Source organism: Petaurus breviceps, unplaced genomic scaffold (genome assembly GCF_028583685.1).
Source record: "Petaurus breviceps papuanus isolate PSGF00001 unplaced genomic scaffold, PetGlider_PUasm1.0 178, whole genome shotgun sequence".
NCBI classification, from domain to species: Eukaryota; Metazoa; Chordata; class Mammalia; order Diprotodontia; family Petauridae; genus Petaurus; species Petaurus breviceps.
Genome location: NW_027185777.1, coordinates 17,974,203 through 17,998,408, shown reverse-complemented (window position 1 = coordinate 17,998,408; position 24,206 = coordinate 17,974,203). Strand labels below are relative to the sequence as shown.

The 24,206-nt window shown below is 35.7% G+C and overlaps 1 protein-coding gene across 1 annotated transcript in view; it reads right to left on the bottom strand.

Annotated features, from left to right (window-relative positions):
• The window catches only part of MYO3A (myosin IIIA), a 269,882-nt gene that overhangs the window by 244,067 nt on the left and 1,609 nt on the right, over positions 1 to 24,206 (bottom strand). The window contains exon 2 of the mRNA XM_069086101.1: positions 20,433 to 20,567. Within this exon, the coding sequence (XP_068942202.1) occupies positions 20,433 to 20,567 (135 nt within the window). The remainder of the gene's footprint in view (positions 1 to 20,432; positions 20,568 to 24,206) is intronic.

The window sequence follows — 24,206 nt, the reverse complement described above, 5'->3', positions numbered from 1 at the left end:
AATGTAAATAGTGACTGTTTCTCTTTTGGCCTGTAACCCTGAAGGTCTTCCCCTCAGTTTGATTTATTTTTAATTGAACAGGCCATCCCTTGATGAGCTTCTTAGAGGCCTATTATTATCTTAGAGGCACTCAATGGGCATTACCTCACTTAAGGTGAGAACCTGAAAAGACCTTAGCCTATAAGGCCCAGGGTCTCCCATTGCATCCTGGTCCATCTCCAGTCATCCCTATGAATATCTGGACACTGGACCCATGTGACTCTGGAGGAGAAAGTGAGGCTTTGCATAGCCCTCCCTCACTCAAATACAAGTCAACTGCAAGTCATGTTATGATCTCCCTGATGTCATGGGTCCTCTTTGAAAATGAAGGACAAACACAATCTACAGAATAACGGACTTTAGGCAGAGTAAAGGTAGTTGTAGGAAAAAGACAAAAAAAGGAACCAGGAATAAGTGGGAGTGGGTGAGGCATGATTAAATTCAAAATGCATTTTTAAGTGTTACTGTGTGCTGTTGAGGATCTTCCACTGGGTCCAAGATTACTAAAACCTCAAAGGAACAAGATGGATTATAATTTTGTCTCTACTATAGTCTCATTGTATGGTTATGGTAAGAAAATAAAGCCTTATCTTAAAAAATTATAACTCAGTTTAAGAAAAGCTTTCTGTTTCATTTCTAAATGTTTTATGGAATATTCTGAACATGAATACTGATTTGCTAACTTTTACTAGCTAAAGGGAGATAGGGAATAATAGGAAAGAAAAGCTTCTGTCTGTGTGTGTGAATCTCTTTTTCTCTCTTTTCACTTTTACTATGTTGGTTCAGCTTATTCATGAGCAATTGATACTTTTCCAATTATATGTGTGTGTGTTTGTGTGAAGAATGTTTTGTAATTGTGTTCATATAATTTCTATATGTGTTTTGGGAGGTAGACTCTCTAGTGCTTTACCTAGTTGGTAGTTATTTTAAATGCAATTTATCTTTTCCTCCTGGGTTTTGTTGGTAATATACAGAAATGCTGATGATTCATATGGGTTTATTCTATGTCCTCCAACTTCGCTGAAGTTAATAGTTTTGGTTACTTTTTGAGTTGATTTTCTAGGTTTCTAAAAATAAACCTACATATATCATCTGCAAATAGTGGTAGCTGTTTCCTCATTGCCCATGCTTCTTCCTTTAATTTCTTTTCTCATCTGGTTTCTATAGTTAATATTTTCAGTACAATGCTGAATAGTAATGGTGATAATAGACTTCCTTGATTCACCCCCGATCTTTTCAGAAAGGCTTCTAGCACATCCCCATTACAGATGATTCTTACTCTTAGGTTTAGATAGATATTACTTACCATTTTAAGGTCCATTTATTCCTATGCTTTCTAGCATGTTTTTTTTTTTAACAGGAATGGGTATTGTATTTTTTCAAAAGTTTTTTTTCTGTCTATTGAAATAATTATATGATTTTTGCTAGGATTTTTTATTAATATGGTCAATTATGTTTATACTTTTCCTAATATTTAACCAGCCCTACATTCCTGGTATAAATCTAGCCATAGTATATGAAATTTGTAACATATTTCTGTATTATCCTTGCTAAAATTTTATTTATCGTTTTGTATAAATGTTTATTAGAGAAATTGATATAGTTTTTGTTCTCTGTTTTGACTCTATGGATTTCGGTATCAAGATGATAGATAGGTTGTAGATGGAATTTGGTAACATTCCTTCTTTACTAATGTTTTTCTTTTTAAATAAATTTATTATTTATTTACTTTTAAAAACTTTTTTCTTTTTAAATTGAATACCAAATTCTCTCTGTCTCAGTCCTTCCCTCTCCCCCTCCCCCATACTGAGAAGGCAAATAAAACAAAATTAATTATACATATGAAATCATGCAAAACATATTTTCATATTAGTCATATCTCAGAAGAAGAAAGCAAAAAAAAAAACCCCATATACTTCAATTTGCATTTAGAATTCATCAGTTCTCTCTCTAGAGGTAGAAACCATTTTGCATCATGAGTCCTTTGGAATTGTCTTGGATCATTGTATTGATCAGAGCAGTCAAGTCTTATATAGTTGATAGTCATTACAAAATTGCTCTTACTGTACACAATGATCTCCTAGTTCTTCTCACTTCACCGTGCATCAGTTCCTACAGGTCTTATCATTTTTTCCCCCTGAAACCACATCCCTACTGTCATTTCTTTTTTTTTTCCTTTTTGGAGGGCAATTGGATTAAGTAACTTGCCGAAGGTTACAAAGATAGTTTTTTTGTGTGGGTGTTAAGTGTCTGAGGCTGGAACCAAACTCAGGTCCTCCTGACTCCGGGGCCAGCGCTTTAGTCACTGCGCCACCTAGCCACCAACCTCCTGTCATTTCTTATAGCATAAAAGTACTCCATCACAGTAATATGCCACAACTTGTTCAACCATTCTGCAATTGATGAGCATCCTCTCAATTTTGAATTCATTGCCACCACAAAAAGAGCTGCTATAAATATGTATATATAGGTCTTTTCCCTTTTTCTTTGATCTCCTTGAGGTACAAACCTAGTAGTGGTATTGTTGGGTCAAATGGCATGTACAATTTTATCACCCTTTCGGCAAAGTTCCAAATTATTCTCTAGAATCTTTGGACCAGTTCACAACTCTACCAACAATTTATTAGTGTACCTGTTTTCTCTCATCCCCTCCAGCACTTGTCATTTCTGGTAAATGTGAGGTGGTACCTCAGAGCTATTTTAATTTGCATTTCTCTAATCAATAGTGATATATAGTACTTTTCCATGTGACTATAGATATCTTTGATTTCTTCTTTTGAAAACTGCCTGTTTTTTTTGGAGAGTGACTCTTAGTGTATAAACTTGACTTATTTCCCTACATATTTGAGAAATGATGACTGTATCAGAAAAACTTGTTGTGAATTTTTTAAAAAATTACTTCCTTGTCTATGGCACCTTTCAGCAAAATGTAGTTTCTCTGATCATCTCTTTTATTAGGTAGATTTTTGCTTTTCCTTTGCCTGAGATCATTATTGTTACCCTGCCTTATTTTTTATTCTAGCTGAAGCATAATAGATCCTGCTCCAGCCCCTTATTTTAACTCTATGTGTATATATTACTGTTTTGTGTGTTTATTGTAAATACATGAATCAATGGATTCTGGTTTCAGTGAGGTTCAAGTGTTGCTTGCTTCCCCTAATACTGCCATTCATTGTATAAACTCTTCCTTTTGTGCCCCATTTAAGTGAGATAATTTCCCCATTCTTCCTCTCCCTTCCCTCCTCTCCCTCTTCCCTCTTCTTCCATTCTTATTTTGAAATCATCCTAATATAACAGAATCTTACCTAGGTCTTTGGCATAATTAGACTCCCTCTAAGACCTCTGACAATAATAAAGATCTGGGATGTTACATATATTATTTCCCCATAAAAGAATGTAATTGGTTTAACCTTGTTTAGTCTCTTAGGATTTCTCACTCAAGTTTAGCTTTCTATGCTCCTCAAGTATTGTTTTCTATTCAACTGTGGTCTTTTTTTTAAACCAGGAATACTTGAAAACATTCTATTTCATTAAATTCCCACCCCACCCCTCCCAAGGATTATACTCAGTTTTGCTGATTAGGTTATTCTTTGTTGTAAATCCTAGCTCCTTTGCCTTCTAGAGTATCATATGCCAAGCCCTTCGTTCCTTGCTGTTAAATCTTTGTGATCTTGATTGTGGCCCCATATTTGAATTGTTTCTTTCTGCCTGCAGTACTTTCTCCTTGACCTGGAAGTTCTAAATATTTTCATTTTGGGGTTTTTCTCAGGAGGTCACCAGTGTATTCTTTCAATTTCTACTTTGCCCTCTGGTTCTAAGCTATCTAGGCAGTTAAAAAAATAATTTCTTGCAATGTGATGTCTAAACTCTTTATTGTTCTTGTTTGGTTTTCAGGTAGCCTAATGGTTTTCAAATTTTCTCTCCTTTATATATTTTCCAGTTGGGTTGTTTCTCATATGAGATATTTGACATTTTCTTCTATTTTCTTAGTCTTTTGACTTTGTTTATATAATTCCTTAAATTATTCACAGTCATTAGCTTCCATTTGGCCAATGCTCTCTAGTCCTGCATCATCACCTCATATCTTTTGGATATCTGGAACTGGCTTCCAGATGGCTTCCATAGGCTTCTCAAATTCAACATGTACAAATAAAACTCATGATATTCACCCCCAAGCCCCATCATCCTCTTTCCAAACTGCCTTTTACTGTCAAGGGAACCACCATCCTCCCAGCAGTATAGGTCTGCAGTCTCCATGTCATCCTTCACTCATCACTCTTACTCAACCCACATTTCCAATTCATTGTCAAATTGGGTTATTTCTACTTTCTTATTTTTCTTTTTAAAAAATCATATCTATGATTTTGCATATGTCTCTTTTTCTCTTTTCATAATCCACAACTGCAGTTCAAGTTCTCATGGTCTCTCCTGAACTATTTCTTCCTCTTTTTTTTTTTTGCTTTTTGGAGGGCAATTGGGGTTAAGTGACTTGCCCAAGGTCACATGGCTAGTTTTTGTGTTAAGTGTCTAAGGCCGAATTTAAATTCAGGTCCTCCTGACTCCAGGGCCAGTACGCTATTCACTGTGCCACCTAGTTGCCCCCTCTCCTGAACTATTTCAATAGCCTTCTGGGTAGGTACCCTGCCTCAAGTTTTTCCCTACTCTAATATATCCTCCACTCAGTTTTCAAAGCGATTTTCCTAAAGCACAGGTCTGGTGATATCATGTCATTGTTTAATAAATTCCATTGGTTCCCTATCTCTTCCAGGTTCAAAATACAATCTCCCTTGTTTGGCATTTAAAGTTCTTTAAAACCTGCTCCCCTCTACCTTTCCAGCCTTCTTATGCATTATATCCCCACACAAACTATGAACCAATCACACTGGCCTGCACTAGCACAAGACACTCCATCCCCTATCTCTGTGTCTTTGTATTGGCTGTCCACTGTATCTGGAATTCCTGACCTCTTCAACTCAGTCTCTTGATTTTCCTAGTTTTCTACAAGGATCAGCTCAAACCTAATCTACTGAAGGCCCTTCCAAGTTCTTCTTCAGTCTCCTTTCCTCCCATAAGACTCAGTTGCTAAAGTCTTCTTTCCATCTAATCTACATTTATACCTTGTATGTATATGGTATTGTCTCTTCCCATTAAAACATAAGTTCCATAGATCAGGGACTCTTTTTTTTGGGGGGGGGGTTCTTTGTATGTTCAGCACTTTTTATAGTACCTAGCACTTAGTAAGTGTTTCATAAATGCTCATTGACTGACAATACTTGACTAGATTTATGCTTAAAAAAAGAGAGAAAGAGAGGGAGAGGCAACTTGAAATGGACAAATGCCTAGCTTTGGGGTTAGGAGGAACTGGGTCTAAGTTTCCTCTGAGAAATTCTGGTTATATGACCATAGGCAATTTACTTAACTTCATAGTGCGCCACCTGCATTAATGGAAGGAGTTTCCATACCAGAAGGCTACCTCCAAATAAAATTGCAAGTTTAGATTTACCTTCTCTCCTCTTCAATTAAAAAGTAAATAAGCCCATGTAAGTATGAACATCTTTATACAATGTACCCTTCAATTGTTATAAAACTATCCAAAGTTCTATGTCTGAATACTCAGCAAGTTACAAAAGAATAAATTCTCAATTTTCCTCAATTTCCCTTCAATGAAGGGATGAGTGACAGAGGCAATTTAAAATGGAAAACAATTTGAAAACTATTTCCCCTTGCTTTTTAAATATCATTATATTTCCAACTGTGTATAATATCCTAAGAGAGAAAACAGGTAAGCAAGAGTAGAAACTTGACTGAGGAAAGAACTGAGAAACTGAAAATTTTCCACAACCTAAACCATTCCAGCCTGATTCAACTGCTCCTGCAGCCAACTTATCAGATGGCTTTCTTCTCTGTCTACGTGTCCTTGGGGTGGTTTACAGTAAAGGGTCAAGATTCCTGTTCCATGTCAAGGTTCTTATCTCTTCGGCAATCTGGTGAAGCCCATGGATAGATCTCATCCCAGAATCATTTTTACATGCATAAAATTAAACACAGTTGACTACAGAGGAAGCTAATTATATTGAAATAAAGATGTTATCTTTTCCCATCCAATTTCATGGACACTCCCTTCCCAATCCCATTAAGTGAAAGTAAAAAAGAAAAGAAGGAAATAATGGATATTAGTTATTAAACCAAATATGGGCACAAACTATTAAACTTAAAAGCAAATATTGGATCCAAAGACACCATGTCCTACAGTAAAAGCTCTTTAATTCTAACTCTCTAAATTCAAAATTTGTGATCATCAGGCTAGTTTTGGGTTGATGTTCCCCTTTGTTCTACTGATGCTACAAAGTGTTTTCTAAGTAAATGTACACATAATAAAAAATAAACCTTAATGAGTGATATGGAACTATTTCTATTTTTAAAAGCAGGTACAAAAGAGTCAAAATTATCTGAAGCCATAAAAGGGGGACTCTTCACTCAGTCACTCTGTAATAGAAAATCCCTTCATTTTCCCCCTTAATGAAAATTGCATCCAGGTGAAGGAGCGAGCTCTGCCACACTTCAGCCAAGCACTATTAAAAATCCACCAAGACAGACTGAAAAGGAGATTTGTAATGGGAAGACTGAAAAACCCTTAAGTACAGCTTTGAAACACAATGCTATAATAGACCTCTAATGTTCTCTAATCAAACAAAACTGAAGTATAATTTTCCAAAACCAGAGCTACCACAATTAAATGACTGAGCAACGCTGGGACAAAATTCTATACTAAGACTCTATTCATACATTTAAAAGACAAGGTATCTTATAACAAATGATGAAAAGCAACTTACATTGGTACTGTATTTAAATTTTCCAAATGCATGTGGATTTTTCACCATATTTAGAGATAAGCTGTCTTTTTCCTTCCCTCAGGTTTGTGAATAAAAATCAAATGAGAATAAGGATCGATTAATTTCTAGAATTTATAGCCATGATTTTTGACTAGCTCTTACCTACTTTATAAAAGTAAGCTAATGTTTGTAATGTGATTTGCTAACTTTAAAGTATTACAAATGCTAGTTAGTACTATGAATAGGGAATGGTTTAAAATATCCTTTCTCTACCACTATCCCAACACTTGCCTCATTCTGATGGCTAAAGAATGTCATTCATTTCTTTTTTTTTTTTTTAAAGCAATCGGGGTTAGGTAACTTGCTCAAGGTTACATGGCCAGGTGTTTCTGGGTGGGTGCTAAGTGTCTGAGCCCGGGATTCGATCTCCAGGTCTTCTCAACACTGGAGCCGGTGCTCTTAGTCGCTGTGCTACCTGGCCGCCCCTGAATGTCATTCATTTCACTTAAAGTTCTTACAACCTTTAGTTGGTCTAGAAACATCCCAGATTAAGTCCTCATATCTGGTTTCAGATTGATAAATTTACTTCTAATGCAACAGTATGGCTGGGAGGAGATATTAATAGAGGGAAGAGAGAAGATGGATATTGACTGGGGAAGAAAGGAAGGGGGAGAGTAGGAGGTGCAGTAAACTCTACCAAGAGTTGGGGGAGAGACCCTGAAAAGGGAGTTAGAAGAGCACCAAAAACAGATATAATTTTATTTCTAGGGATAGTCCTGCACTCCCACCTATCTTTTCATTTTATTTTCACACTAATACATGGGAAAGAGTGACATTTATCTGACAAAACCTATTTTTCGGGGCGGCCATGTAGCACAGCGAGTAAGAGCACCGGCTCCAGTGTTGAGAAGACCTGGAGATCGAATCCTGGGCTCAGACACTTAGCACCCACCCACAAACACCTGGCCGTGTAACCTTGAGCAAGTTACTTAACCCCAATTGCTTAGGGGTGGCCAGGTGGCTCACTGAGTAAGAGCACCGAATCTGGGCTCAGATACTCAGCACCACACCCAGAAATAATAACTGGCTGTGTAACCTTGAGCAAGTTACTTAACCCCAATTGCTTAAAAAAACAAACAAACCTATTTTTCACTGCAGCTAGATATGTGTATTTTTAATTGTTACCCTATAAAGGACTTTGAAACCTGATGGAAGATAACATTTTTATATGCTGCATGTTCTAAATTCTTCTTGTTTTCTGAGCATTACAGGTTGAGAAGTCTTTCATTAAGTACTTTAGGACCAAAAATTCTGGATTTCAGTGAAACACTAGCAATATATGGGTGCATTGGTAATTTTTCCACTAAATATTTCTTTTTCACTCATTCAAGTAGAAACATTTATGGAATTCAGGTTAAATTACATATTGACACTTATCTGGATAAAAACATAAATTGATCAACTAATCAAGAAAAATTAAATAAGAGCTTGTTCTAGGCTCTGCATTAAGTGCTAAGGATACAAAACAGATATAAATCAGAAGATATGAAATGAATATAGAGTAGATAGAATATTTAGAGGAGATGGCATTAGCAAATGGTGGAACCAAGAAAAGTCTGGAAGAGGTAACATTTGAACTAAGACTTAAAGGAAGTCAAAGATTCAGAGACTGGGAGGGAGAACATTACAGGCTCAGCAAAAAAAAAAAAAAACAGAGTAAAGTCAGTGGGAAAGGATATAAAATATCATGTGTGAGGAATGTCAAGTAAGCCAGTATGGCCATTAGATTGTGTAGAGAGGAGTGAACTATGAGAAGATTAGAAAAGTAGCAAGGGGTCTCCTTGTGAAGAGTTTTAAATCCTAAAGAACTTTATGGACAAATAAGGTGTTATATTGGATAGAGTGTGGGAACTGGAATTAAGAAGACCTGAATTCAAGTGTGACCTACTTGTATGATCCTGGGCAAGGCACTCAACTGCTGTTTGTCTCAGTTTCCTCATCTGTAAAATGGGAATAAGAATAGCACCTATCTCCTAGGGTTGCTGTGAGGATCATATGAGATAATGATAATAAAGTGTTTAGCATAGTACTTGGCACATAGTAACTGCTATATAAATGTTAGCTGTTATTGTTGCTATTATTATTATTGTTGTTGTATCCTGGAAGGAATAGTTAGCCACTGGACTTTATCAAGTAGTGACATGGTTAAACCCATCATTTAGGAAAATCACTTTGATAGCTGAGTGGAGGATGTACTGAAGTGGGGAAAGACTTGAGGCAAGGAGACCATAGAGAAGGCAATAGTCCCCATGACAGGTGATGAGGTTTGGAACTAGGGAGTCCCTGCCATCCTTCAAACATTTGACCATGTGCTATTTTCTAGAGCAGCAGTTCTTAATGCATGGTACAGGGACTGTTGGGGGATCCCCAAGATCCTTTCAAGAGGTTTGCTAGGTCAAAACTATTTTCCTAATACTATAATGTTTCTAATTTGTTAAATATAAATAGATATAATTCACATAAATAATAGATCTTTGAGGAGGGGTCATCAATAATTTTTAAAAGTGTAAAGGAGTCCTCAGACCAAAAACTTTGAAAACTACCACTATAGAGGGAGTATAGCCTGATCTCTACAATAGCTAGAGCCCTTTTCCCAGAAGTTACTTTGCATTTATAATGTATTTGTTTTGTATTTAGTTTCCTGCTGCTTTTCCTCCAGTAGAATATAAACTCCTTGAGGGTAGAAACTTTCTTTTTTTGTTTTTCTGTCTCCTACACTTGGCACATAATAAGCACTTTAAAATGCTTATGGAACAAAGGAATCAAAAAAGTTTGATGTGTGAGAAAACTATGCTTACCAACAAAGTCCCTAGCCCTCCAACTACATTCTAAAAATAAGTTAGTGGACCATAGATGTAGAAATGGATATCTCAAATGACAACTAATTCAATTCGCTCATTTTATAACTGAAGAACTAAAGAGAAAGGAAGTTAAATTGCCCAAGACTACATTGGTAATAAGTAGATATTTGAACCCACATCCCCTGGATACAAATACAGCATTCATTTCAATCTAGCACACTGTCTCTTTATTTTTTGTGTCAATCTAGTGCTCTAATGTCCATGGACCATGGTCATCATAATCCCCTGTACTAACAATATCATGATTAGACTGCTCCACTTTCACAAGCCTTGAAGAAATATTGTTAAACATCATGGAATCATAGTATATGAGAAGATAACTCTAAATAAAAACACAACCTAGACATATAAGATCACATCATAAACAAAATAAAGATGAGGAAAAATTGCCTATCAGATTTATGGATAGCAGAAAAGTTCATGACTAAAAAAGGAACAGGAAAGATCACAGAAGATAATGTGAAAAATTTTTCATAAATAAAATTTTTAAAGATTTTGCACAAATCCAATAAATTATTATTAAAATGGAATCAACTTGTAAAAAATCTTTGCATTAAGTTTCTCTGATAAAGATTTCATTTAGAAGACATGTAATTCAATAATGATTCAAATAAATAAGAATAAGAGTCATCCCCCAATTAAAAAATGGTCTAAGCAAGGACATGGCAGTTCTGGAACAGGAAGTTCTAAGGGAAATTTTTCTTTATAAAAAAAAAATGCTCATGTCTATCATATTGGCAAAGATGGCACAAAAGGAAAATGACAAATATTGGAGGGGCTATGAAAAAATAGGAATATTAATGTACTGTTGATGACCTGTGAATATGTTACAATCTGGAATTCTGGAAAGCAATTTTGAATTACACACAAAAAGTTCTAAAGAGTGTGTACTTCAGATGCACCACAGTCATGTCTACCCCCAAAACACAAAGAAGAAAGAGAAAAAGGTCTTTTTGTTGTTTTGTTCTTTGGTAGTTTTCAGTCATGTCTGACTCTTCATTGCCCCATTTGGGGTTTTCTTGGCAAAGATACTAAAGTCGTTGCCATTTCCTTCTCCAGCTTATTTTACAGATGAGGGATCTGAGGCAAATAGGGTTAAGTGTCTTGCCCATGGTTACACAATTACTAAGTGTCTAATATTTATAGCAACAATTTCTGTGGTGGCAAAAAAAAAAACCCTGGAAATTAAAGGACTACTCAAAAATTGAATAATGGCTGAATAAATTATGATATCTATCACAGAATACTATTGTGAGAAATGAGGAAATAAGTGATTTCAAAAAGATGTGGACTTATATGAACTGACGATTCTGAGTGAAGCAAGGAGAACCAGAAAACTATTTATGTTATAATATTAATAGTACATAAATAAACAACTTTGAAGACTTTTATGAACTGATGAAGGATGAAATGAGCAGAACCAGGAGAACAATTTATATAATTGCAACAATTTTGTAAAAATAAAAAACTCTGAAAGCTATAGGAACTATGATCAATAAATATGACTATCATTCCAGAGGACTGATGATGAACCATATCATCTCCCTCCTGCTGAAAAAATAATGGATTTAGGATTCAGAATAAGACATATATATTTTTTGCATACAGCCAATAAGGGAATTTGTTTTGCTTGACTATTCATATTTGTTACAAGGAATTTGTTTCTCTTTTTCTTTTTTCCCTTAATGGGGCTGAGGTGAGAAGAAAAGAAAACATATTTTTATTAATTATAAAATAAAACTCTTTAAAACTAAAGAGGTTGAGAGATGGAATATTGCATACACTTTCAGACGAAGTCATTGTTTTGTGAGGTTTGCTTAATTATTTGACTTTTTTTCCAAGAGCACTCTTAGGAAGTGGGGATAATTTGGAAATGTCCATAAGATAAAAACAAATAAAAAAAGACCAAACAAAAACATTTCTGTACTGTTTCCTCTAACTTGGCCCCAATGCTAATAGCTTAGATTCAAATGAGTTAAGCAATCTATGTAGCAGTAATATATTCAACTTTGCTAAAAAGGTAGGAGGGAAAAAAGCACAATACTTTTCTAGTTAGCTTGGGCTTTGTTTGCTTTTGCTAAGTAGGAGTTTTAAATTTTAAGCTTGCATGCCATGTGAAATAATTATATGATTAACAAAGAGACCAGGTTTAGTTAAAAAGGAATGAATCACCGCTGATTAGGACCATGTTTACTATTTATACTCTGGTAGTTGGAGAAGAGGAATAAGGATTTAGAGCAGTATAATTTCATTAAAGAAACAAAATATGTATTTTTTTTAAAGGCACAGACATCTTGACCTTGATTTTCTTCTGAGCCCTAACTAAAATAATAATGACAATAGGAATGATAATGAAGATGATAATAAATTTCTAAAATGCCTCAGTGCATTCTGCCATCTTGTATAAGCATACCAATATGCAGCCTGTTATACCTGGGAGCCTGCAATGGCTGTTTGTTCTCTAGAAACATAAAAGAAATCACTCTGTCAATCACCTTTTTCCTGCAATTGTGTACCACCAGAAGCAACAAAATGCAAGATTATGATCTCAGCAAAACACAGAAGCCTATATTTACCCTGTCCACAGTATACTACGGGACTATGTGGATTTATTTTTACTCACTTTTTTTTTATTTCTCCCTTTCCCCCCCCCTTCCCTCTCCCCCTCCCTCTTCCCCTCCCTTTCCCCCTCCCCCTAACAGGCAAATATGAGCTTCTGAGATCTCTGAATGCCACCTTTAAGCAGGAAAATAAAAGAGCCACTAATAATCCATGGCATATGAAAGTAATACTTATTTGCTGTGAAAGCCATGGCCAATGATTTGAAATCTAGGTTTGAGAGCTTTTATGAGTGTTTACTGAATTTCAGAGCTTCCTAATGCCACCTGTGATTACAAGTCTTTGATCTTATTGAAAGAGAGATGATTCCAAAGAAAAAAATTGCTATAATTGGGAAGCAGCTAGAGAAACTGATGTAATTATTAAGGATGAATAAATCAGAGCTAAATCAGATGCATAATGGGCCACAGTGTACATGGTACCAGCATGACAGGAACAATTACAGTCTGTGTGGAATTTAGAGGAAACTGGCTTTTCTACCATATGACCTCTAGATCCAAAGCCAATATTTTTGGGGACCAGATGACCTTTCAGTTAATTACCAAGTGGCAAACAAGTCACTTTTCAAGTATTCCTTTTTTCATTATTGTTTTTGCTTTCAATTAATGAATAAGAATTTATTGAGCCTACTGTGTGCTCTATACTGGCGATATAAATATGAAAAAAATGAGATGTTCTTCATCATATATTTATGCAGCAATACACTGGGTGCCCATATCTCCCTCTCAGGGTTCTGGGGTACCTGAGAGGTCAGATGGGACTTTTGCCAATATATTCCCTCCACTGTTAACTCCCAGTAACAAGTGCCTCAGTTATACTCAACAATTAACATCAATTGGTTTTCTAAATAGGTATTAAGACCCAGCAGGATTAGGTTACAAACATTCCCTCCCAACACTTAATGGGTATACTCTTCCTTTTCCACCTCAGTCTCTGGGGAGAAGGCTCAGACTTGCCCAGTTTCTACATAGCATTCACCCCACCAAGATCTTCTGTGGTGTGGCTGATGGGTAGACAAAACCATATGTCAGTTACTGCTGGATGGAGTCAAGAAGATTGTTCTAGACTTTGTTCCTCATTATTAGACTTCCAGCAAATCCCAACATGGACACTAGCTCCCAGAATTCTGGTGTCTCACTCTTCTAACCTTTTTTTGGATCCACAGTTGAAATCTATTTAGGTCAGAGACAATACATGTGGGAGTCAGAGCAATATTTAGTCATTAAAATGGAGCAATATATAATAATGTAAATTGAATAACATATATAATAATTTAAAGAATATTTAAATAACTAAAACAATATATGATAATTTAAATAGTACTGCAATAATAATAATAATAATTACTGATATAACTCAACAGAAACTGTTGGGAAAATTGGGAAGATATTTGGTCAAAATTAGATTTAGACCAAAGTCTTATATAACACACCAAACTCCAAACAGATACATAACCTATCTATAAAAGATCGCATCATAAAAAATAGAGAAAATGGAAATATATTGTATACAATGAATAAGCAGAAGAGTTCCTAAACAGATAAGGGAATATGGATGACGAAAATTTCAATTACATAAAATAGAAAAACTTTTGCATGAATAAAATCAATGCAGCTAGAATTAGAAAAGAAATGGTTAATTTGAAGAAAATCTTTTTAGCAAATATCTCTGAAGTACTAAAATCCAAGATACAAACAAATATAAGAGAGCAACAGACATCGCACTATACATAAACTAGAGAAATATGAACAATTAGTTTTCCAGTAAAGAAATTTCAGGTATAAATAACAAGATGAAAAATCTCTCCAAATCAGAAATATAAATTAAGACGCCTCTGAAGTTACATTTTACAGATTGGCAAAAGTAACAAAGGACAAAAATCAGAAATGTCAGTAGGACTGTGGGGATACAAGAAATTTCAGGTATAAATAACAAGATGAAAAATCTCTCCAAATCAGAAATATAAATTAAGACGCCTCTGAAGTTACATTTTACAGATTGGCAAAAGTAACAAAGGACAAAAATCAGAAATGTCAGTAGGACTGTGGGGATACAAAATAGGAACTGGCCCAACTCTTCTGGAAAAAAGGATTAGTAAACACATACACACACATACACTCACTAAATTGTATTCCCTTACCCAATGATACCACTAGTAGGTATATATGCAAGGCTATCAAAAAACAGAGAAGAGGTGCTCATAAATACAAAAATATTTAAAACAGCACTCTGTAATAGTAAAGAGCTAGAAAGAGTGTATCCATTGATTTGAGGATAGCTAGGCAGATTGTAGCATACAAACGTTATAGAGAAATGACAAAAATGAAGCATTCAATGAAACTTAGGAACATCTAAATTGTTTCATAAAATTATGTAGAACCAGGAGAATAAATTACAAGATGAGGGTGCAATAATGAAAAGGAAAACACTGAAAAACTTCAGTCTCTGATCAACAGTTACTTCAGAGGACTTGAGGAAATATGTCTCTTATCAGGAAAGAGGAATTGGACAATAGCTTTGGAATGAAGAATGTGTTATTCAGGCAATTAACAAGCATTTATTAAGCACTTACTTTTTTCCAGACTTGATACTAAGCACTAAAAAAAACAAATGTGTTCAGATATATCCAATGTGAAGATTTGTTTTGCTTGATTGTACTTAACTATCCCAAGGGAAGGCTCTTTGCGATGGGCAGCCATTAGGCAGTGACAAGGATACAAATATATGTTTTAAAAGAAAAAATAAGTAAATGAAGAGGTTGGACTAGATAGGTAGCACCAAATTCAAAAAGAAATGGGGGCCACCAAGCTATATATAAGAATCCCTGTGAGGATATTGACATATTGACTTCGAAAATCACATATTAATATTATCTATATTATATTGTATTTTTATTTTTTTGTAAACTATTTCCCAATTATACTTTAATCTGATTCAGGCCACACTCAGAGTGTTATGGGCCACATTGGCCTGTGGGTCATGTCTGACACCCATGAACTAGATGACACTGAGGTTTCTTCCAGCTCAGGTTACTTTCAGAGTCTGGAGAGGTTATGTGACTTGTCCAGTGTCACAAAAGCAGTAATTGATTGTGTTAGAATGAAAAAGGTAGCATGAAGTGAGTAAAGAAAGTTTTCCCATTATCCCCAAAGCATAATCCCTCACAGTTTTTTTTATCAATAAGAAAGAAAAGGGTGAATAAGAAAAATAAGAAGCACATTTTTCCCTAAGCCCCCTCCAAATAAAAAAAAAAAAAGCATGGAATGGAAATCATTTATCTAAGGAGAACAGAAAGGCATTACTACTCTTTACATCTTCAACCCTAGATTGAAATACAAATTAAAAGATTTTTCATAGTCCCAAAGAAGCATTTGACAGTTTTTTTTATCAAGACCAGTGACAATCCTCCCCACATACCACACTCATAATGAGGGATGTCACTCAAAATGCAAATGCTCTCTTTCCCCTAGAAGCCGTTTATACTTTGCATTGTGTTACAAACCCTGAATTTTTGAAGGGGAGGTAAGCAAGAGGGGCTGGTTAAAATAATGTGATTTTCATGGAGCCAATGGAACATAAACTTATTTGAGCTTTCATTGGCTGAGAGGCATGATTAGCAGTCATTTTATAGGATAAAGTATTTCTGTCACCAGCCAAATCTTCTAAAGTCCCTCTGTAGCAGTGCCTTCTACTATTTGTATGTTCAGAGCAGGTAATTAAGCATCTAATCACTTGTGCATGTGAGCAATTTGCCTGATTTCCACAGATAAATACAGGCTCTTGCATACAATTTGAAAGCTTGCTTTCTTCTAACATGTATGGAAAATAGATATTTTTAAAAAGTTATTTTCCCTCCAACTTTGAATGCCTGTGTAGGTTACACAGGAACCTGAAGTAGTGGACCGGGGGTTATTCTTTTTTCTTTTTTTAAGCAATTGGGGTTAAGTAACTTGCTCAAGGTTACATGGCCAGTTATTTCTGGGTGTGGTGCTGAGTATCTGAGCCCGGGATTCGATCTCCAGGTCTTCTCAACACTGGAGCTGGTGCTCTTACTTGCTGTGCTACCTGGCCGCCCCTGAATGTCATTCATTTCACTTAAAGTTCTTATTCTTATGTAAACAAGATTTGGGATCAAATTTTCCATCTGACACATAATAGCTGTGTGATTGTGGTCACATTGGCCATCCATTGTACCAGATAACTTTCTTAAGTTAAGAGAAGAGTTAATTGATCTAGATTGATATCAGTGGAGGAAGTTTCTACACTGGGAATTTCCCACACTGATAAAATCCTGGGTTTGGCACTTGCTTCCTCCTATTCCCTTAGCCCCTAAAACTTTTCCTTCACAATGTCCTATTCTGATAACTCATTTTGACAAAGAAGGGTGCCTGGGTTCTTGAAGGTAATGCCAAAGAAACACAAGCCCTGGGAAGTTCTTTCTTGATGGAAAAGCTTGGAGTAGCATTCCAGCAGGGTATATTTGCTTTCAATGACCATCTTGGTATGGTCTATATCTATGGTCACTAGAGTGATCAACTGATTGATCATTGGTAATGAATTCTTTTGGTTTGGCAGCCCTATTAAACAAAGAAAATACAAAATGATGCCCAATTCCTTTCACTTTTGCAATGATGGTGATGAGATGGACAGAGTGTGCTAAGAATTAAGCTTTTAGACAGACTATGAACATTAACTTAGTTGTTGGTATGCTGCATGATATCCTTGTCCAGTGATTAATGAGTGGACATATTACTGTAGGAACAGAATCCTATTAATCATAATGTCCATATTATAAATGAAACTATAAAACAAAAGGCAGTTACAGAAAATGCCAACAAACAACTATACAGAAGTGGTGTGAGGATGTCATCAGAGAGCTGTATGACTAGGAAGAGGAAAAGATGGACCAGTAATATAGCAAGAAGGAGGGCTAACTGGTAGATAACTCATATTTGCCACTGGAAAGAAATCTAGAGGAATGCCTCTAGAACACTGGGTGAATCCCCTACGGATAATTTGGTATAGATAAGCACTGCATAGGATAATTGATTTTTGACATGGAAGGATCCTCAGAAATCATCAGGTTTAACTATTTTATTTTACAGATAAGGAAACTAGGAAGCAGAGAGATTAACTAATCTGTCAATGGTCACATAGCTAAGAAGTTTCTAAGACAAGATTAGAACCTGGGTCCTACCAATTTCAAGTCCAATAGTCTATCTATTACACCTCTTTCTAATCACATTAACAATAAATAAATGTAAATACAGAGAGCAAGTAAGCTGCCATTTCCCATGTAGTTCAGAATCAATCAACCAATGAGTATTTATTTTGTGCCTACTATATGCTAGGTATTGTGGAAATCAGTGTAGATGCAAATACAAATAATAAAGTAAGCTCTACCCAAAATGAGTTTACATACTAAAGGGGGAAACAAGTACACAAAAATTTGTATAACACAAATATAAATAAGCACAAGTCTATATAAGGCAATTAAATAGAATATAGTTTGGCAGGGAAGGCACTCAAGTTGTTGGGAATCAGGTAAGGAGAAAGGTAAAGGTACAAGCATTTACTAAATATCTACTATGTGCACTGTACTAAGCACTTTAAAATACAATCTTTTGATCCTCACAACAACAATGGGATATAAGTTTATTCCCATTTTCTTTCTTTCTTTTTTTTTGGCTTTTTTTTTTGTAGGGCAGTTGGGGTTAGGTGACTTGCCCAAGGTCACAGGGCTAGTAAATGTTAAGTGTCTGAGGCTGGATTTGAACTCAGGTCCTCCTGACTTCAGGGCTGGTGCTCTATTCACTGAGCCACCTAGCTGCCCTATTCCCAGTTTCTAGTTGAAGAAATCGAGGAAGACAAAGATCAAGTTAACCTGCCCAGAGTCACAAAGCTAAGAAGTGTCTGAGACTAGATTTGAACTTGAGTCTTCTTAACTCCAGGCCAACTATCTACTGTGCCACCTACCTTCCTCTAAAGACTTTATGCAGTAGATGGTGCCCAAGTTTCACCTTAAAAGAAAACATGGAAATTTAGGACATGGCAGTAAGGAAAGAATGAATTTAAGGAATGGGGGAAGGCTAGAGCAAAGACAGAGACAAAGAGGATGAAGTGTCCTTAGTAAGGAGTGGAGAGGAGACCAGTTTCCTTTATTTGGGTTTAGATGCTCTCATACTACATTACTCACTGTTTCTTACAATTTTTCAAGCAAATGTTGCAATAAAATCAAGAACCAACCCTGAAATCAATAGCTGAACTCTAAAGCCTAAGAAATACTATCAAAATTAGGAGAAGAAATTAACAGTAGAGAAAAATATTGCTATAATACTTGTTGAATAGATTTTTTTACCTAGTGTAGTTCATCTCTTAATTAAGCACATCATATTTCAGGTTCAAACGAGGCAGAGTCTCTATGTACACAGGGAAGAGTCACTATTTCTTATTTTTTACAGGAAAGAATAAGATATTTATTTGAATATTCTTTCAAAACAATGGAGTCAACACTGTATTTTAAAAGAATAACTCATAGACTCGAACACTGGCCTAACCTCATCAAAAATGGTAACTAACCCAAACATGGAAGTGATTATTTTGAATCATTGGTAAGTTGAGGTAAGATGTGTGATCTGAGCCAGTGGTTTTCAAAGCATGGATTGGGAACCCTTGGGGGTCCCCAAGACCCTTTCAGGTGGTCTGAGGTCAAGACTATATTCATACTAATACCAAGACATTTTAATTTTGAAGATGGTATATATTAATAGATAAAATCTATAAAAATAAAAGGTTTTAGAATCCTTAATAATTTTAAGAGTGTAAAGGATTTCTGAGATCAAAAAGCTTGAGAACTACTGATCTGAATATATAAAGATATTATTTTGCTTGACTAACAAATCATAAATACACACATGAATGTTTTGTTTTTATTAACCTTGAATGAACAAAGCATATCAGAATAGTTAAAAGAAACTAAAGCTATGTGATGATTTATAGAAGGGAGACATTAATTTTGTTATAAAATTTTCCTACAGAAGGGAAAATTATAATTTTTAAATTATGTGTGGAAAACAAACTACTAAACAAGTTTCAGGAAGACACTGAATTTTTGAAGTCAATCTAAAACCAAATAAAATACAGACAATTCAAATTTTAATAAAAACAAACCTTTGAAGAGTAATACAACATTTAAAAAGTAAAATGCAGAAAAAGATACATAAAAATGGCATCCATGATAGTTGTATATAGAGAAACCTTACTAGAGAAACAATACAGTCAAGTCTGAGAATCAGATAATTTCTTGATGGCTACAATGAATTCCACTGGATTCAGTGTTAACCTCTGAAGCAACAACTACAGCATTTGTGCATACAGTTCAATTAATTGCTAAAAAAATCTAAGAAATAATGTTTTTTAAAGACTAGTGGTTGAGGTAACATATCACCTTCTAGTCTATTCCCCTATCTTTAGAAAGGACTTTCTAAATAGAGGATAATTTTATCTTAGGACTTAGAAAATTTTTTTCACAGCCTCTCTTGATAAATCATTCTATATCTAATGAAAGTTTTCTTTTTTCTTACAACAAAACTGAATACCTCATCTGATTGACTAAACTATTATATTCAACAAAGAGAGAATAAATAAAAGGAGAAAATAGTACCTCATCTTCTTTTGCCTACTAATTCTTCATACACAAAGGCCAAAATCAAGCTAATCTACAGTGTACTCTTCTCCAGGATGAATCATTCCAATTTCTTCCTTTCCTTATAGGTTTTTAAGTCTCATTCTTTAATCATATAAGTGCAATTCACACAAATTGCCTGATGACTCTCAAGATGAAGATCTAGAATGGAATCATTATTCCAGGAAGGCTCTGACTAGTCTTGGGCATAAAGAAATGGATTGGTGGGTGGATTGTTTTACAGTCTCTAAAAGTCTCAGTAAGTAGCCAAAGGTAAATAATTCCAGGGGTCCCTTCCCTAATATTCTCCAATTTCAGTAAGGATTAAAGACCTACCTCAAGAACCAACCAGAGTTGGTCTCCATTCTTTTTGCCCTTCTTGAAGTACATCCCATAGAACTTGACTACATTGGGGTGATCAGAAAGGGCTTTCAAGATGTGGTATTCTGCTTCTATCTCTTCATCAATATCCTAGATGGAAATGATCAGAAGAATGTCATCAAAAACAAAGAAATGGGAATACAAGAGATTAAGATTTGTCAAAGCAAAGTAATGATGAAGTAGAGTTTTCTCCCGCGGAGGGGAGGGTCTAGACTTATGTTTACATCAGTGTGAAGAACTCCTCATATAAAAACATCATTAACAAAAGCAGATTTGCAACATCTGTAAAACTGCTCTAGAAAGGTTTAGTAACAGACACAAGTAATCTGCATCAGAGGGTGTGAACCCAAGTCTTCTGGACTCCAAGGCCTGCCTTCTGTCTACTATGTCATGGTGCCTCTATAAGGGAGAATAGTGACATGTTATAAAGACTATAAATGATTATTTCTCATGTTTAAAGGAAGATATTGGTGCTTTCCATTCAGGACAAGAGCTACTATCGCAAATAATGCTGTTATTTCACCAGATTAGAAAATAATGGGAAAAGAAATGTTACAAAGGCATAGTCAGGGTTGGGAGGTTAATGGAGAAAGGTCATTAATTGAAGAGACATTATTTAAATAGCAGAACATTAGATTCTTATGTGCCTTTTAGAAGTTTTGCTTTGGTTTATCTAGGATATTATCAATTAAAAGCCAGTTGTCAAGTCACGAAAATAAGAATGTTTGAAATGTCTAATATGTGTAAGGCTGTACTAAGTGCTGGGGACACAAAGAAAGGCAATAGATAGACTGCTCTCAAGAATCTCAGAATCTAATGGGGGAAACAACATGTAAGCAACATACATGCATACACAAGATATGTGCAGGATAAATCAAAGTTAGTCTCAATGGGAAAGTACTAACATTAAGGGGGATCAGATGTCATAAAGTTAATTTTCTAATAGCTGATTAATTTGATTAAAGTGACATAGCTCTCCAAAGGTCTGTTTTCACTAAGAGAGAAGCAAATTATTAGTCTAATCTAAACAATCAACAGTAAAAGAAGGCTACTGACAAACCTGGAATGATAGGCACATTATTCACAGGAGGAAAAGAAAATAAAGAAGAATATTGTCCATATAATTAATAATGATAGCACAATGTGGGCATGTCAGAAAAGAAAAAAACAAAAAGCACCATTCCTTTAGTGACTAAAATTTCATTAAAGTTACTTTTTCCAAAAATAGTACTAACACTTTAGAATTTATGGAAATTCAGAGCCTAAAAATCCTAGAGATCATCTAGTCCAATTACCCCCTGCTCTCCCTTTTTTTAAGCAATCAGGGTTGTTACTTGCTCAAGGTTACACGGCCAGTTATTTCTGGGTGTGGTGCTGAGTATCTGAGCCCGGGATTGGATCTCCAGGTCATCCCGACACTGGAGCCGGTGCTCTTACTCGCTGAGCCACCTGGCTACTCCTAAGCAATTGGGGTTAAGTAACTTGCTCAAGGTTACATGGCCAGGTGTTTCTGGGTGGGTGCTAAGTGTCTGAGCCCGGATTCGATCCCCAGGTCATCCCGACACTGGAGCCGGTGCTCTTACTCGCTGAGCCACCTGGCTACTCCTAAGCAATTGGGGTTAAGTAACTTGCTCAAGGTTACATGGCCAGGTGTTTCTGGGTGGGTGCTAAGTGTCTGAGCCCGGATTCGATCCCCAGGTCATCCCGACACTGGAACCGGTGCTCTTACTCGCTGAGCCACCTGGCTACTCCTAAGCAATTGGGGTTCAGTAACTTGCTCAAGGTTACATGGCCAGGTGTTTCTGGGTGGGTGCTAAGTGTCTGAGCCCGGATTCGATCCCCAGGTCATCCCGACACTGGAGCCGGTGCTCTTACTCGCTGTGCTACCTGGCTGCCCCCTCCCTTTTTTTTTTTACAGAGGAGGATACTGAGGCTTAAAGAGCCCATGTACTTATCCAAAGCAGCCCAACTAGTTAGGATGTGGAGTCAGGCCTTTAGGGCAATAGCACTAGCTCTTGTTTCTTTATGTTTTAAAAACAATCCACTGCTTTGAAGTATTTCTAAAATTCAAAGTTCCTTCAGTTTAATTACCAATAATTGATTAATATTAAAAGGAGGTAGAAAATGATTTTGCATAGAAGAAAAAGTGCTAAAAAAGACGATTATGGAAGTTTCAGGATACCTATTGGTTTAGCTAATTTTATAGGTAATAATGAGAGGTTATGATTTTTGGGCAAATAAACATGTATATGTGTATGTATATGTATATAAATGTACACACACATAATATATTATATATGTCAATGTCATATGATATATAATTACATATATTATGCATAACACATGTTACATGGTGAATAATTCTATAATATGCATAATGTTATATATATATATATATATATATATATATACCTCAAACCAAAGAACTACATGCACTAGCTGGAGCTTTGACATGCTGAGACATGGAGAGTACAAATGTATAATACTGATCTATTAAAACTTAAGGAACAATTTAGCTCAAGATACAGCTGCTCCTCAGTATCCAAAGCATATTCAATAATTCTCATAAATACAGAGTCTGTTTATCACTGCTCATAGACTTGTCCAGCTGGAGAGAACCTCAGAGATCCTCCAGTTCAATCAATCCTTGCAATTTTACAAGAAAAAGCTGAAGGTCACAGAAGTTTATGTGTCTTGCTTAAGGGGAAACAACTGGCTAACAGCAGAACCAAGATAAAAACCAGGCACCTTTTGATGCCTGGGCTAAATCCCCTCTCCACTATGCCAACCTCCCCCATTACTTTGTGAGAAAATATGCATTCAGGAACAGTAACAGAAAGTGAAAATCCTTTTTCAAAAATCAAAAACAGTCTCTCTTTATGAGATACTTGAAGGCATTTAAAATAATTTCCTTATGATTCTAATCTTTGGGTTATAAATCTTTTTTATTTGAAAAGTGACATGATAAATGTGGGGAATCAGTCTTAAATACATAAGTACTAGTAAGAGAATAAAGGCAGCAATGGATTACATTTAATAGCACATTCATGAAATTAATATGCTTGTTAGAAATAGAATGAAACCTAATATCTTTGTTTTTGCTTTTCTGCTCCAACTTTTATCCACAAACTATTCATCTTTCTCCACCACGAAGAAGGGACAGAGGCATGGCAGGTACAGGCTTTGAGAGTCCATGTGGATAGACTTATGCTCTCATTCCATTATGTCTTCTAGCCCTCATCCTACTGGTGTGGGTAAAGAGTCTGAGGTAACTGAAAACCGAATGATAACTTCATTCCCACCTCCCTTTGCTACATCTGAACTGATAATAAGTTTACATAGTAGAGCAATAAGAAGATAAATGTACACAAAATGCATGTTGGTCTATTAACATGGATCTGGGTGGAACAATTATAGGGATCATTTATCTATTCTGAGAGTTATCAGGATCAACAATTCTTTGAAAAAATTTTCCTTTTTCCATTGCTTCAAGGAAACAAACAAATGCTGAAAAGGTAGAAGGGAAACCCTAATCTCTGTTAGATGATGGAAATATGTGATCCATTAGGAAGAGAAGAATAAACAATCAATGGGGTGGCTAGGTGGTGCAGTGAGTAAAGCCCGGCCCTGGAGTCAGGAGGACCTGAGTTCGGTTCCGGCCTCAGACACTTAACACCCACAGAAAAAAAAACTAGCCGTGTAACCTTGGGCAAGTTATTTAACCCCAAT